The sequence below is a fragment of the Larus michahellis genome, chromosome 4 (assembly GCF_964199755.1).
Source record: "Larus michahellis chromosome 4, bLarMic1.1, whole genome shotgun sequence".
Classification (NCBI taxonomy): domain Eukaryota; kingdom Metazoa; phylum Chordata; class Aves; order Charadriiformes; family Laridae; genus Larus; species Larus michahellis.
In genome coordinates, this window is record NC_133899.1 from 93,376,743 (window position 1) to 93,393,436 (window position 16,694).

General features: G+C 55.2%; 1 protein-coding gene across 1 annotated transcript; it reads right to left on the bottom strand.

Moving 5' to 3' along the window:
* Positions 1 to 1,220: 1,220 nt before the first annotated feature.
* DRD4 (dopamine receptor D4) lies at positions 1,221 to 13,496 on the bottom strand. The gene is made up of 4 exons (XM_074582513.1): positions 13,148 to 13,496; positions 3,148 to 3,260; positions 2,232 to 2,779; positions 1,221 to 1,500 (listed from the first exon to the last, which is right to left on the bottom strand). The coding sequence occupies exons 1-4, from the start codon at positions 13,418 to 13,420 to the stop codon at positions 1,298 to 1,300; spliced, it is 1,137 nt and encodes a 378-aa protein (XP_074438614.1). The 5' UTR covers positions 13,421 to 13,496; the 3' UTR covers positions 1,221 to 1,297.
* Positions 13,497 to 16,694: the final 3,198 nt, after the last annotated feature.

A 16,694-nucleotide genomic window follows, 5' to 3' on the forward strand; every position in this document is an offset into this window, starting at 1 on the left:
AGGAGCGATACGTCTCGATCCAGGGCGCTGGGAAAGGCCGCTGCTCTTCGAGCCATGGGGTCACAGAGCGGTGCTGCCCCACAGCAGCCACTTTAGATTTCTCCAGGTCTTGGCCAAATTTTGGCATTTCTTTCTCCCTGGGGGTCAGGAATACCGGACAGGGCTGTTGTGTTTGGTTGTTGGGGGGTTTTTTGTAGGATCTTAATGTCCTCTTGATAAACATGACTGAAATCAGTCTTGGGATTTAAAATTATCAAGGGGCAGGGGGAAGGAGATTGCACAGGTAGATAAACCCTCGTCTGGCACGTGAACATCTGGGAAATCAGCTTCACAGCCTTTTTCTCCCCAGACCTCTGCCCGTGTTACCTCACAGCCCTGCAATGCCGCCCAGCAGCCAGGGTCTGGGGCGGGCCCAGGGCCAGCTGAAGGCAGCTCAGGCAGCTCCTGGGGCCCTGCTCCAAGACAGCCGCGCTTGCGTGTAAAATGATGCGAAAAACCTGTAATTTACGATCCTCGGCAGCCTGTGTGTGCCAGGCTAACGCTCTGCCCAGAGCCACTTCTGCACTGGAGTGGGCTGAAGAGGGATGAAGTACCGCACATGCCCTTTCCTGCACCCCCCGGGGGGGGTTTCTTTCCCGGGGTGAAGGAGGCAGCTCCAGCTCCGAGAGCCGCTCGCTGTGTCCTAGCGTGCAGCGGGGCACAATTTTTGCTCGGCACTCACGAGTTTGGTTTGTCGCCGTGGTTTAAATCCTATGGAGCTGGTGGAGCTGGGCCATTGCCAGGCCGGGCTGCGGTGAGGGAGGGCTCCTTCAGTCTCGAGCCGGAGCTGGGAGGATTCTCCCCCTGCAGAGGCGAGAGCAGGGAATTTGTCCACGACTCTCAGGGCCAGAGCAGCTGCTTCAGCGCTCTCCTGCCTCCCTGGATCGCGATGGGGATGAGGGGTGTTTCGCTTTGCTTCACTTAGAGAAGCCTAAACCAGACCAACCACCTACACCCAAAGGAAAAGCTCTTCTAAGAACCATCCCCGCTGCCTTGTGGCGTCTCTCGCCGTGTAGCTCAAGCCCCACGTGTTACAAAAGCAGCTACACCTGCAGTTTCCAATGGGGAGAGTCCCCGAGCTGTACCTACTGGCACTCACCTGCAACTCCCGACTACAAAGAGCTGGGAACCAGCATCCTGTAGCGCCATCTCCCCTCTTCCCCAACAAAGACAGCAGACCGTAGGCAGAAATAGATCTTTAATGAACTATACAAAAAAATAGCCTGGTCGTTCCTTCTCCCCGCCAGTTCCGGCAGGCTCAGCAGAAGAGGTGCAAGACTTTGCGGAAGAAGTTCCTGAACTCCGCGTTGAAAACAGTATAAATGATGGGGTTGACAGCACTGTTGACGTAACCCAGCCAAGTGACAGTGCTGGTGACTTGAGTGGGAATGGTGCAGGACTTGCAGAGAGCCCTGGTAATGTGGACCACAAAAAAAGGTGTCCAGCAGAAGAGGAAAGCACCTGCCAGAAGGACATGGAAGAGAGAAAGCGATGTGAACGTTACAAAGGGTTGAAGTTAAGAAACGCAGCCTGGGCCAAACGAGAATGGAGACAGCTCAGAGTGCCCAGGGAAAAAGCAGCAGATGATGTGCTGACACGTGGAGCTGGGCTTACGGCCGGACAAAAACATTTAGGATGTCTTTCTCATCCTAAACGTTGATGAAAAGTCTGGTTTGTATCGTTTTGGATTCGCACGTAAGATATCGGGAGTCACAGGTTTACCTTGAAGAAAAGGTTGGATTATAAACATGGGTCCCAAGGGTGGCGTTTGGTGGCGGTACTCTGGCTCAAAGGGCTACCGAGATTTTCACTGGACAAGCCTCCTCGCACCACGAGGGGTGGGTATGGCAGGTCTAAACCCAAGCAGGCTGTTCCGCAGGAACAAGGGCAGGACGGGTGTTAAAGTGAGTTTACGCGTGACAGAGAGGGAGGAGGACTAAAGACATGGCCCTGGGGAGGTGGCACAAGAGGGAGGTGGCTTTTCTCTCGCCCTCGCCTCCTCCACCAAGGAGAAGGCATGGTTCTCAGCGCTGCCCAAGCAGCTGTGCCTGGGCAGTGTGGTCCTGGCAGGGGTCGGCAAAGCTTGCGTTCGCTTCTCCAGGTTCAACCAAGTCCTGCCAGACTGAGCCCTGCCCGCAGGACAAGGCAGCGCGTCTCCCACCCTTCCCCAGCCGTCGCCGACGGCTACTCACCGACAACGACAGGCAGCACCCGCATGGCCTTCCGCTCCCGGCCATTGATCTTGGCCCGCTTCCGACTGTGCCCTGGGTGGGGGTACTTGAGGTGTGGGTAGGAGACAGTCTGGATGCCATTGTTCATCACACAGTCCCCGGGGTGGTCAGAGCTGGCGTAAGGGTTGCACTCCTCTGCCTCCAGTGCGGTCTGCCCGCGCTCAATGAAGGTTGGGGGGTGATACAGCTTCCTGTTGGCCCCGTAGATGCTGCCCCTTAGCTTGGCTTTCCTGGCTTCTTCCCAGCGCTTGAGTCCTTGGAACATGGCGCAGTAGAGCACCAGCATGACGGGGCAAGGGATGAAGAAGGAGCAGATGGAGGAGTACACGATGTAGTTGTCATCCTCCAGCTGACACAAGCTGGGGTCCCGGTTTGGGACGTTGTTGAGGCCAAATATGACTGGGGATGCTACAGCAAAGGCGAATATCCAGGTGGTGGATATAAGGATCAACTGCCGCAGGTCGATTTGTCGCCGGTTGTAGTTCAGTGGGATTGAAACAGCGATAAACCTGCCAATACAGGCCCCAGTACGGTAACATAAGTGAGTGGTCCCAAAGCTGATTGCCACTGTCCCTCCCCCCGTTAATTTACTGACAGAGCCAAGGCCTGGGCTACAGCCAGTCTCCCCCCTCGGAAGAGCACCCGAAGGGACAGCTCTGGCCTCGACACACAACTGTGCTTTCAGCTTGGCCGCCGTGAGGGTACTGATGGGACATGAAGCCGGTGATGGGGGAGGATGGTAGGGCAGGACACCCTCCTTAGAGGGGAGCAGGGTCTGGCCTCCCTGCATGGGACCCTGGCGAGGGCATGTCTGGACCCAGCTTGACGCCAGGACACGGCGCGCCCTCCTCGGCATGAGGAAGAGGAAGGCACTTACCGATCCACGCTGATAGCACAGAGGTTGAAGATGGAGGCCGTGCACAGCATCACATCCATGGTCATCAGGGCATCGCACAGCACCGTGCTGAGGGACCACACGCCTCCCTGGAACTGAAAAGATCCCCAGGGTCAGCAGATGCCATGTCCCACCGCCTTCAAAGTGACGCAAAACAACGCCGTGCCCGGGCGCCTCGGCCACTCGCCTTTTCCTCCAAACAAGCAGCCCGAGCCGAGCAGTCCTGCCCGTGGCACGCTGCTCCCCTTCCAGCCCAGCAGCAGCAAACGGGAATGACACAGGAGCTCACGGCTCCCTTGGGGCTACGCGGCTCCGGCCTGGCTGCAGGACTGAGCCCACAGACCATCCCCACCGCCAAGCCAGTCGTGCTGGGCAGAGTAACGGCCGCAGGGCAGCCCTCTGCCTCGGTTAGCGCCGAGTGACAGCTCCAACCCCCCCAAACCACCAAACTCACCGCCCCAAAACCTCCCCAGTAACGCAGGGCTGAGCGTTCACTGCACAGCATCGCTGTGGGGCACTGCAGGGAGAGGCTCTTCAACGACAGAGGACAGAGCATGAAGCTCCTCTCCCATTTTTCACATCCAAACTGCCCAACGTCCTGTTTGCAGACGAGGCGACTAGTTTCTACGCGTTACACAACTGTTTCATTCAGTCACGCTCCGCACAAGGCCACCCTCTTGAGACTGTGTTCAGGCTGCTCTCACATAGTCTCTCGTTCGCTCTCTCTACAATTGGGGGCACCCAGGGCAAAGCAGAAAAGCTGCCAGCGAGACGACGTGACCAGACGTGTGTCATTGGTCTCTATTACTCGGACATGTCGACTCTGCTATGCAAAAGATATCAGTTAAAAATCTACCGCATCCCAAATAATCCTCAGAAAAAAAACCAGCAAAGCCAGAAAATGCCCCAAGGGCTTGCAGTTTATCAACACCAGCTTGTGGAACAGGAACATCTGCTCAGCAGCGTGCTGGGAACCCGGCTGTTGGAAAATGGGAATGGACGGAAAAACTCAGGGAGCACAGAAATAAGTCAGGATTCATTAAACCCTTCTTCAGCACCTGGCACCAAGCACTTCTCCAGACCCTCCTGCATCCAAAGCTGATGCCCTGAACGTCAGCTTCCTTTCCTCACACCGGGACGACTGCCTCTAGGACAAGACCATAAACAGAATTCTTAGAAAAATTCTAATTTTAGTGCAACAAGAGAGGGTGCCTTTTTGTTTTTCCCCGACAGTAAAAGAGGGGCTCAAATCCCCGCCCGGCTCAAGCTGAACCCTCCATCCCAGATTAGCCATCGAGAGGCAGAACGGCTCCCTCGCTCCCCGGACCAAACCCCTCTGAAGCGCTGTCGTCCCGCACCACCGAGTGCGCTCTGCCAGCACTGACTCCAAGGTAAATTCCTGTAAAAACCACCGAGTGCCAGGCACAACAGCCCGAGTCTCTTGTATCTGTTGTAAAAGTGTCTTGGGCCTGCTGTTTCTGTCAGGACAGGCACAAAGCGCTGGCAGGGAAGAGGGAGAGGTCATCTGGCAAGAAATAAGACGAGCTCAGCGAGAAATGGTACCGGCTTTCCCGAGGAACAGGTCCCAGCTGTCCGAGGGTCTTTTTTTTTGGAGTGGAGCACGTATTTCATAGAATCATGGAATGGTTGGGGTTGGAAGGGACCTTGAAGCCCACCCAGTGCCACCCCCTGCCCTGGGCAGGGACACCTCCCACCAGCCCAGGTTGCTCCAAGCCCCGTCCAACCTGGCCTTGAACCCCTCCAGGGATGGGGCAGCCGCAGCTTCCCACACGATATGCTCCGGCCTCACCCAGCACTGCTTCCCGGGGGGGGAATATAGAGATGCTAAACAACAGGTTGTGGTTTTATTCATCCCAGCACACAAAACGTGGGTAACATTCTCCACGTAACGCTGGGCAGGTGCCAAAGCCTCTGCCCCTGCCAGGAGGCGGCGGCTCTGCGGGGATTAAGACCGGGCAGTAATGATGTCACGCCCGGGATTATGATTAGTGGAGCTGTAAAGCCAAAGCAGACTCTGAAGGAACTGGCAATTTTTATATAGCCGTCTCCTTGAGAAGCAGCCCGACCCTCCGGAGGGCTGGATTCAGACCGGAATGCTTCATCCAGCCTTTGCTCTAGCACAGATCCGCCACCCCCCAACTGAATTTGGGAGCTGAATCAGAAAAAACAACCCTCAAATTTTTGCCAAGCTCACTGGGATCCTGACAAATTCAGTTCAGATTATGAGAGAGAAAAATTTGATTCTGGGCTACAGTTTTCAAAACCTCTTCGTGATTTGGGGGAACTAATTGATTCTGAAAAGGACAAGAGCTCTGGGGCTGCGGCACCTTCAGAGGACGCAGCCTTTGCTGCGAGACTCAAATTGGGCGCTCGAAAAATGCTACAGACTCTTCCCTTTCCCCACCAAGCCCCAAGACGCTGACTCTGGGGCAAGTGCTGGGAGAGGACCTGCCATTACACCGTGTTTCTCACCTGCCCACCTTGGCGAAATGTGCCAAGAACCTCTCTGACGGGTGAGTGATTTTGGATTAGAGGCAATAGCTGGCTTTGCTGGGTCGTGTGATTAAGTGGTACCTAATTCCAGGAGGTTGCAGACGATTAGCCCATCAAGGTACACCGTGTAAAGCTTTAGGGATCATAAACAGCTCAAGCCGCCTTTAAGAAGTGCTCCAGAGCAACTCCGCTTCCACCGGCTTTTTTGCGTTCTGGGCTTTTTCAGCGCGAGGCCCCTCGTTTTCCTCCAGCGCTGCGGGGTCAGTAGTGCTGCTGCCGCGGACACAGCTAGGGCGCAGCAGAACGGATGCTCTAAGGCAAGCCGTCTCCCTTAACAAAATAAAACAAAGCTGCAAATATAACCCCACACACCAGCCTACCTGCTACGACCTTTCTAAGGCTGCCGACACGCTCTGCACAGCTCTGGCCAGAGTACAGTCTGAGGCTTCGGGAGGTGAGGTCAGGCAAATTAACCACCGCGCTCGAAACCTCCGGGCGTCACCTCTTGGACGAAGATGGAGAACTCCACGTGCGTGGCAGGAGGGTCACGCTCTGCCCTTCGCTCAGTGCGCCGTGGCAGACAAGGAGGGTTGATGGGAAGGGGATAATGATCGCCGCTCTGGCCGCAAGCCAGACCCCCTTCAAAGCGCTGTTCCAGGTGCAGAGCAGCTGCTTTAACCCACCAAGGCTGGCAGCGCCAGTAAATTCACACGCAGCCACTGTGGTCCCCTACAAGATACCAGTATCTCACTGCAAACCGCACTTAGGTTCTGGATCAACCCCTATGTGCAGAGGAGGAATAAATCCAACTGTTCCTTAAGAAGAAGGTATGGAAAAGATTTTATAGGCTGGTGGGAGACATACTTGACTTCTCAAACACCCTTGCAGGCTGCCTTCCTGGTCAGGTCATTTTTGATGTCCCTATTCCAAAGCACAGCTGATTTGTTAGAAAAAAGATCTGCCTTCTCGCAAACAAGCCTGATGCCAGAAGAGCTCTTACGCCTGAGGGCATGAGCCAGGACGGGGCCCAAGGTTTTAGTCTCACATCCTACGGTAACAGCCCTTGGCTCAGTCCTGCCGCACGCTCCTGCGTGGCACCACACGGCAGCGCCATGCCCGCCTCTCTCGCCAGCCCTGCCAAGAGGCTCACTGAGCACACGAAGCGATCCTTCGGCCTTTGGTGGTGGCGGCACCTGCAATAAGATACCCAGGCGGCAGCAGCCCAAAAGTGAGTTAGGAGACGCCCAGCTGAATTTCCAAACAAGCCCTCAGCGAGGTCATGGCTCAAGTTCATTGCGTGGAGAGACTGAAAGTGCTAATCCGAAGAGCCCAGGCCTGCTGACACCAATCAGAAGAGTAATAATCCCTGCAAGTGGGCAGAGTTCAGCATCGGAGTCAAAGAATCGTCCAGATGCCCACAAGACGCGGACTCTGGGCCTTTTTTCATGAGCCGTGACGACTGCTGCGTTCTCCAGAGGACACAAGGCAGCCTGCAAGGGGAGAGGGAGTGGGACACAAGACCAAGGTGGCCTCACGTCTGCTCTAACGGCCTTTCTTGAGTTAAATCACTGAGGTCAAGGTTTGTCAGAAATGTCAAGCAAGTCTGATCATCCACCTGAAATGAGGTGGATGATCAGAGGGCCCAAAATTCAAAGACACCCCCCCCCCACCCCTGCCCCCTATTATTGGGCGCTGAAAATAAAGTCCTCAGCACTGGTTTCTAATTGCTGGCCTGTATCACCTCCCCAGTATTTTGTGCAGAGACTGTGTGGCTCAGGCATCAGTCAGGCCTAGAAGAACGTCTATTTCCACTAAAGCTGTAAGATTCCAAGAAAGATTTCAAAAAAAGTCTTGAATACTGCTGCAAAAAGGATGACATGAGTTCACAGCCAGCCACAGAAAATTTGGAGGAGGGTAGAGGTCTGGTCTCTCATCAGAAAAGCCCCACCGCAGGCACACACACCCACGAGATGCTGAAAAAAAAAAAGAGATCTTTTGATACCAGTGGTACCCTGACACCCTGAAAGTTTTACGCAGAACAGCATAATCTCCCCCAAGAAAAGAGCTCGTGCTCTATCGCTCGGAGGACCTGCGAGGCAGAGAGCCTGCTTGGAAAGACTCCTCTTCCCCGACCTGCGGAAGGAGCCGGTTAAACACACAGATCTGCTAAAACTGCTTCCTCTTTTTCATAATCGATTACACAGATCTTAGAGGCAAAGATGTTTATGTAACGAAGCCTTCCACGGCTCCTGCCCGCAGCTCAGAGCCCTTTCCCAGCTCGGGACTCAGCCGGGATTAGGGAGAGCTGATCAGGGAACACTTTGCAGAGGGAGGCAGGTAGGAGGGATGCGCTACGGCTGAGCACGGGAGTGGAAGCCGCTGCCCTAATTGCTGGGATGGCCTCCAGGTAACGAGGACTGTATAAACTGCTGCTGCGGCTCCTGCCATTGCCGCAGGCTTTGGGCAGAGGAAGCAGTTAACCCAAAGACAAGCCTTGGTAGCCACGCGGCCCCCTCCCTGCAGATTTCTAGTGGGCAAAGCCACTCAGAGCCTGAAGGTATCTGCAGTACCTCCACAGCACCGCGTAGCTCTGCTTTCTCACGTGTCCTCACTGCCTCATGGGAGTGATAACCCCCACTTACCGCGCTATCAATGCTCCAGGCAGACGCTGGTATCTTCTCCTGGCGTCTCTTCACACAAAAGCAGGCTTTGCACCTGGGAAATTATCATGGACCCCTGGGAGCGCCCCAGGCCACCTCCTTCCCTTTGCTTCCCATCCTCCTTGCCTTACTGGCACTAGATTGATTGCTAGGAGAGCACTTCACGCTGCAGAAGAGCAGCCTACCTTCCCCACGGGTTTTTACCTCTCCCTGTCATGCTGCTGGGAGCTGAGGTTCCAAGCAAGTTGGAAGACAAATGCCTTCTGTGTATCAGGGCAGCCTGCTGTGTGGTAATTAACAACATGTCTTTGTTCCGTGTTTGACCACGGTCAGTGGAAAGCGCTGGGCACATCTGCATCACCACACTGAGATCTGGCACAGGATTGCCTGTGTACACACTGATACCTGCGCTCTGGCTCGGACACCGCTGCGTGGCAGCTAACGAGACAAACGGCACGAATCCGCCTCCATCCAAACCAGCACTCCAAAGAGAATGAGGAATGATCAGGGTACAGAAGTTCATCTGGTTGTCTTTAGAGATGGCATGTTTCTGCGAAAGAGAAACTGGCTGTAAACACTGCCCTGCCAGGAATTCACTTCACGCCCACGGTCTCAGGAGCGGTGCAGTTTGGAAACAGATCCTTTAAGTCAGTGGAAAGCTGACGTTTCTTCCCTTCCCATCCACAGGGTGCTTCTTGGTTACAGCAGGTTGGGGAGGATCAGAACTGACAAATGACACATTTGGATTTACGGACGGCCAGCTTCATCCCATCAGTTTTGACACTCTCTCTCATTAAGGCTCCAAGCCTTAACTTGAGCCGCTAAGGTAGGTAAACTTGACGGGACAAATTAATGCGGAAGGAAACGCAGCCTGAAGAACTCCCAACAACGCACGGTGAACACGAGAGAGATTTAGGACAGGGCAGGAGTCAGAGGAAAACGTTCATCTCGCACAGAGAAGGCCGGTCTGCGGAGAGGAGAGGTCTGCAGGCCTTCCTGCACGCCTGGAGAGCCACACGGCTCCAGCGCTGGGGGAGATACGGATTTCCTACAACACCGCCCCATTTCCAAAGAAAGACCACTCGGCCGAGGACTGTCCATTTCCACCTTGGTTGAGGGAGCCCAGTGCAACAGGACCACAGCTGGCCAGGAGGAACAGGCCCCACCTCCTGCTCACCATCGGAAAGCCGTCGCACCGCCGTGGCGCCTCTCCCCTGAGCTGCACAGGCGAGGACGGGACCAGGGCAGGTCTGCAGTGGACGGCCCCGTCTCCCTGCCCTTCTGCCAAGCTCCGCTTCCAGTCAAGACTGCAGTGACCGGGAGATGGTACAGAACAGAAACGGTTGTGCCCGCACACACCGATTTCCCCCTTGTCTAGCACCTGCTTTCAGCCATCCTCCAACCCTGCAGGTACAAATAAGGGACATCCAGACAGAACTAACACACAATTTGGGTTCCATTCCTCCAAATCCTCACCGTGGCCTAAAAGTTTAGCTGAGACAAAAAGTTACGCTGGCTCTTTCAGAAGTACAAAAGGAGAGTAAGGGTCAAAAAATGCTGCTAACGGAATAAGCTTTCTCAACAGCTAGAAATAGCCGTCAAGATCAAGGCTTCTCCCGCTGTGCTCAGGCTTCTGTGAACAGCAGCAAAGGATAATCCACGTCTCACAGGGAGGAATCCCATCCCCGCTGAAGCTCGTGGGAGACCTGTTGTTCTGTGGGGATGTCAGATGTCACCTCAAAAGTTAAGTCCCTCCAGCCGTCTTCTAAAGCCCTCACTGGGAGGGATGTTTCCAAACACCTAACACAAGAAGCCATCTCACGGGAAAAAAGCACAAGATGACCGAGCTTCTCCTGCCAGATGAAAGAAGTGGTCAGAGTTTATTGTTCTGTTCCTGCTAAATAAGAAGCAAAAAACCACCCTCTCAGCTGGTTTTCAAGTTTTCCAATAAGCCCTCAAAGTCCGCCTTTACTCCGCCAGGAGCCGTACTAAAGTTAAAAAAACCAACCAAACAAAAAATCGCTCACCAAGAATAAAGGTTGAACTGAACATCCAGGACTGTCCGTGCCACATTTTCGGTGGCTAAATGCAATGGTACAGAATGCAAGTCAAAATCAAGCTGGTTTTAAACACAGGCTAGTTTTAAACAGCAGCAATCACTATACTCTGCGCGCCCCGTCCGAGCATCTGATTCTCATCTGCAGTTTCTGCTTTTGCCTGCGAGGAAAGAAAAGAGCAAAAAAAACCCCACACGACACAAAAATTCTGTCCCCTGGCACTGACTCAATGGCTGCTCTCGCTTTTCCTTAGCACATTTCAGAACAAAACGAGCTGCGAATCCTGCACCAACTTACGGGAGATTATTAAAACTGAACACAGGCACTAAGGGGCTGAGCCCACAGAGCAACTTCCAGGCACGAAGCACGTCGTGCTTCAGCAGAGCAGAGCCTCAGCCGCCCCGCGCCTCAAAGCCCCGCTGCCTGCCCCAGAGGCTGACGGCTGCCCCGTGCTGCCCTTCTCTCCACGCCTGCGCAGCGCCTTCCACCCCGCTCTGTGCCTGACCGCAGTGGGAGGGGGGCAGACTTTGGACCCTGGGCTCTTTTTACAGGGTCTCTTACGCCTCTGGAAGCCTGCCTTCCTGCAGCAGCTGCAGAAATCGGCGGGAAAGACAATTCCGCCACACGACACCTCCATTCCCTGTTGTTTAATATCCCGGGCGCAGAGGCGTGGATACACCACATACCCGATGTTTATGAACAGCTACGGGAGTGCACACACGGAGCATCGTCACAGCTAAGGCACAGGCTGGACAGCCCCGGTTTTCAAAGCTCACACAGGGCTGAACACCTTGTCTGAGCGTCCAGAATTTGTGAGGTGTCTGTGGTAGCCCAGGAAAGCCCCACAATGCTCATGCCCAACTGGAAGCATTTTCAGAGGTACCCCAGAGTACGTTAATCCGCATTTCAGACACACCAGCAAAACTCCAGCCTGCAGGCTAGAGGAAACCACATGGCGGGGGGGTGTCTGCCCACAGAATCAGGAACTGAAGGCATGGAGATTCAACAGAAAGAGAAGGAAAAAAAAAAGGAATTCCAATTAGCAAGAAGTAGCTGTGAAGAATCATGAAGACAGAGGCTTTCTAACCACCAAAACCGAGTTAACAAGGGAAAAGCAAAACCACTAAACCCAAACAGTACGGGGGGGCTCCTGTCAGTGCAGTGGAAATACAGCGGGGAATCTGATGTCTAATGTTCCTGTTCTTCACTGGTTCTTCTTATGGGTCCCCAGTTGAACCCGTCCCTCCAGAATACCTCTGTCTCCAGAGAGGTCACAACGTCCTGCAAAATCCCAGGACCAGGTAGAGAGGCTAAAAGCGCCCTAAGCTGTAATCCGCAGCCTGCCGTGCTTAAGGAAGTATAGGCCCATCCCAGTCAGGTGCTGGGCGGCAGCCCTGGCGCCGGAGAGGAGGGGAGATGCTAAAGCCTGACCACTGCTGGTGTGCTCTTGTGTGAGCTCCTGTGCGAGCCCTCAAGGATGGGACCACCATCTGGTCCCACGCACGGGGACAGCCCTTTTCACTCCCCGAGGAAGCACTTTACAAAACCATGTGGCTCTCAGAAAACGGAAGGTTCGTCTGACACCCTGCCATCCCCCGGTCCCCAGACCGCAGCTTGCTGGGGCTGCTCGCTCTGCACAAGGTTGTATCCTGGCTCTCCCCACACCTGGAACGAAGAGGCCCCCTCTTTCCTCCACGCCACCAGCTGCCGCAAGGGCAGGTGCAAAACAACGGCTACTTTGGCTTGTGGATGCTTTCATCCACTTGAGCCACTGGCTGGTACCGACGGGCAGGCTGTAGCGAGCCTCCTCACCCCAGTCCAACAACCCCCACGCCACCTCCCTGCATTATCAATCCCCTGGCAGTAAACATTTATCTCCCTGTTACAGAGAGAAAACGTAAAACCACTCAACCTCAGGAGCTCCTGGTTTGCCCTCCCTCAGCTGTCACAGTCTCAGAGGTGAACAGGTTTTGGAGGTGAACAGAAAGCCTGACCCAAAGTCCCCCAAGGTGGCTCTCCAGGACCACCATCGCATGTAAGGTCAGGCCTGTGCGAGCCAGAGAACCTGCTGGGAGGAGCCCTGCAGCAAGCCCACCAAACGCACCTTGATGCAGGGTGACCAAATCCCATCTAGCTCCCTAAAAAGACAGCTTCCTCTACTCAGCTCGACATGGAAACCTGTTTCCAGGCTAAAGATCTCCCTTGTCACCAAAACCTGCAGACAGAGCACAGCACAGGAGCTCTCTACCCCTCTCCGACCATTGCTGATGGCAACCTGGGAGGTGTGCCACGCAAGGGGCTCCCCACAGCCGCTGACCCAGCCCGGTGCATCATCTCCCCTCGGCGCGTTGGCAGCTCGGCGATCGCCCGGGCGGACGATGGGGGAACCCACGAACTTGCACTAAACCGGCTGCCGCTTCCACCACTCGTGGTCCTGCGGGGGGTTCGTGCCGCAGGCAGCGGCGGTGCCGTGGGAGACCGGGGGGGGAAGAGCCGCGGTGGTTTGCATGGGGCATCCCGGCAGCGGAGCGGGGGGACGGGGCGGGAGGGCAGGGGCTGCCCCGAGGGGCTGGGCAGCGGCGGGGGCACTCCCGAACCGGAGGGATGAACCCGGAGAGGGGCTTTAACCCCGCACACTTGGTCTCTCGCCGATCCCACCCCGCAGCGCTGGAACTTTCAGGATCGCCGGGCACAAAAGGCACAAGCCCCGGTCCCGCCGGTTGCCCCCGCGGCCCCCCCGGGCAACCTCACCTCGGAGTAGACGTAGAGGGGCAGGACGAGGAGGGCGAGCAGCAGGTCGGCGACGGCCAGGCTGACGATGAAGTAGTTGGTGGTGGTCTTCAGCGCCCGCTCCGTGCAGACGCTGAGGCACACCAGCCCGTTGCCGCCCACGATGAGGAGGATGAGGAGGATGCCCAGCACCAGGGCGGCGATGTTGTGGCTCCCCTCCGCCGGCGGCGGCGGCGGCGGCGGCAGCAGCCCGGTGCCGTTGCAGGGCGCGGGCCCGGCGCTGCCGTTCCCCATGGCCCCGCGGCGCCGCTGCCCCGGCAGCCCGGCGCATGGGAGCCCCCCGGCCGCGGCCGCCCGGCTCAGCCCCGCCGCGAGGCTCCGGCGCCGGGGCCGGCCGGCCCCAAACTTTCCGCCGAGCCGGGAGGAGGAGGAGGAGGAGGAGGAGGAGGAGGAGGAGCCGCCGGCGGCAGCCCCCGCGGCTCCAACTGGGTCACCAAGCGGCTTATGGGGCGGGGAGGAGGGGGGGGGGGCACAAGCTCCCGGTGTCCCGTCCCCGTTCCGCCCCGCCGAGCCCCGGGGGAGCTGGCGCCGCGGGGGACCCGCCCGGAGAAGCCCCGTCCCGGAGGTGAGGGGCGCGTCGCGGCGGCACGTCCAGCCCTGGAGGAGCCCCTCCGCTTTGGGGGATGCTCTTCCCGGCACCGACCCCCGCTCGTAGCCGAGCTCTCCCCGTGGCCGAGGCGGGTGCTGTCAGCCCGGGGCTTTACCGAAAAAAAAAGCCGGGGATTAACGCCTCGCCCTTCGCCGCCTACCTCAGCCCAGCCTCCACCTCCCGCGGAGGAGGCTCCTGCTCCCGGGATTAGGTTTGGGGTTGCCTCTTGAGCAGGAGGAAAAGAACAACTCCGCCCTGCCGCAGACAACATTTCTTCTTCCATCAGCCGCCCTTCCCCAGCAGCAGTCGGCTGGGGGTCCGTACTCGGTGCTTCCCTCCCCAGAGCAGCCGTCGGTGGCTCCGAGAGTGATAAAGAAAGAAAACAACATTTCCTTCAAAGCTATAAATGACAATAAAAATAACAGACTTTGAGTGCCATGTTTTAGGGCTGGTTTGGTGATTGGGTTGGTTTTTTTTCTTTGGTTTTATGTTTTGTTCATTTATTTGGGCTTATGATTTGCTTGACTTTTTTCATGGCACATGTCGGGCCATTGAGTGACTCCTATTGTAAAAGCGGCATAGCAGGAAGATAAAAACCAAGGTCTGGGTTACTCTACAGTGAGATTTCTGTACGTTGGACATAATGTCTTTCTTGGCATGAGCCTGACCACATGTATGTGACTCAGAAATAGCAGAGGCACTGGCCCTGCAGGCACGGTATTGCCAATGTTGTGGCAGAGCAAAGGACTCGGGTCTCGGCTGGACCCTCACAAAGAGGGGAAAGCCCCACAGGTGAGCATGTGTTTAGAGTAGAAGGTTGGTTTAAGTCAGCCTGACCTGAAGGTATTTTCCCCAGGCGACTGAGGGAACATGAACAGGGATTAGAGCAATCAGTGCCATTAGCTTTGATCTCCAAGAGCAGTTAAAGTACTGTAAAGTCTCCAGAAGTCCAGAAAATGTCAAACACTGCCTACTTTTAAGTAGAGAGAGACAAAAAATCAGGCCACTAAAGAGCAACCTGAGTTGCTCCAATCCCTAGAAAGTAATAGAGCTTGTTTGTTTCTGTGCTAGACCTACGAGCACTTGGAGATGGGGAGGAATAGGAAATGTCATGTATCTCTTTAGCTCTAGCTGCAGTCTCACATGGCATTCTCTTAAGCACCGTAAGAGGAAAAATTAGGTGGAATTATTACAGGTTGGGTGAATAACTGTAAAATTGTGTTCCAAGATCTGTGCAGAGTCTGGTAATATTTAGTGTTTACATAATTGACCTGAGTGAGAGTCCAGAGAGTTCACTAACTAAATTTGAAGATACTACCAAGACAGGAGGAGCTGTGAGCATCTTGGAGCACAGACTTAGGATCCAAAATGGTCTTGATAAGTTGGAGAAACTGTCTGGGCAGGATGCATTTCAAAAGGAATTTCGCATCAGCCCTGTGCTTGGGCAGGAATAAACTGCAGAAATCAGGACTGAGGAAGCAAGCGGATAGGCAGCAGGTGCGGGAGCAAAGGTACAGCAGGTCAGAAGCTGCACGCGGAGGGTAGGATGTCTCACTGTCGAAAATGAGGGGAAAAAAAATAAGTCAATGCTCTACTGGGATAATGCTGTTTGTGGGGTACCTGGGCACCTGCAGTCTCAGGCAGCCTTCACTCTCTCAGCCACACTCAGGGTCACTTTTCATAATATTTGTCATAATTATGTCAACTAAAATAAGAGACTTACTTCAATTATGATTCCTAGAGGTAGGGCTTAGGGTAGTGTTTCTCATGCCCTGGGACAAACACTTCCCCACTGCGATGCCGCAAGCAGCACGGCAGACACTACATGTGCTTGGCTCTGACACCACTTACTGTGCCTTTTTTACTGGTTGATGACTGGGGTGACTGGGGTGGGGAACCACGGTGCCACTGCCTGACCCCTTCGTAAGTGCCCCCTGCCCCCCCGCCATGGTGAAGGCACGTCACTGCATTCACCCCTGCTCGGATGGAAATGAGCTCGGTGCAGTCTAGCAGAGGTGGAGCCTGAGGCTTAGGAAAGACAGGGGAGCCGTGACCCCCCTGATCTCCCCATTTCTAGCCCAGGTGGCCTGGGAGATGTGGGACCTGATCCAGACTCAGTCGGCGTCTTTCCATCAAACCTCAGATCAGACGTTAAGGGCCAGCTAACCGTTCAGGTCAGCCTGGTGTTTGTGGAAGGCAGCGGGAAGAGGAGGCATAGCAGGAGAGGATCACTTACACTATACGGAGGGGGAAAACTACATTATTGGCAGCCTTTTATAAGACAAGAAGCTTCTCAGAGCTGCTTACAGGCTCCAGCTATCAGCATTTCATCTACGCTATTAAGAGACTGGTGGAAGAAATCCTCTCTCCAACCTCCCCCTCCCCTCCCCGCTCCCTCCAATTCCCTTACTCTTTTTTGAAGAAAGGACATGATTAATCCCCAGCATGTGCAGCACGGTAAAGCCACAGCCTTGTTTTCAGCCATGGGGACGTAGTCAGATCTAGGTACCATCCTTTCCCTGGGGTGGATTAGCAGCAGTTGATCCACACAGTCTGTTTTATGCAGCTGCCTCAGGCTCCACAATTTCATTCATGAGTAGGAGAAAATTACCTTGGTTTAAGCACTTGTCTGGCAATCTCGTTTGCCAAATACTGTCTCCAGAGATGTGGCTTCCAGTCTTTTCTAAAGCCAGCCAGACTGCTGTCCCTTTAGTAGCTACTGAGTTGTATTACCCCTCTCTCCCACCCCCAGCGTAGGTCTGCCATCCTCACGTCGATCCCAATACCCGTGGATTTGTCTACTCGTCTCCCTCTTCCAGCAGACCCAGCTTTGACTCGCACTTAAATCGCGATGCAAAGACAGAGCTCTGTCCTGCGTAGCACAGGAGAGGCACTTCCATCTGCTCTGAATGGGACCAA

Coding starts and splice junctions, on each gene's coding strand:
- DRD4 (XM_074582513.1), bottom strand. CDS start 13,420: ATGGGGAACGGCAGCGCCGGGCCCGCGCCCTGCAACGGCACCGGGCTG. Junction 2,780..3,147: donor TGTGCTATCAGCGTGGATCG/GTAAGTGCCTTC, acceptor CTGTATTGGCAG/GTTTATCGCTGTTTCAATCC. Junction 1,501..2,231: donor GGTGCTGCCTGTCGTTGTCG/GTGAGTAGCCGT, acceptor TCCTTCTGGCAG/GTGCTTTCCTCTTCTGCTGG.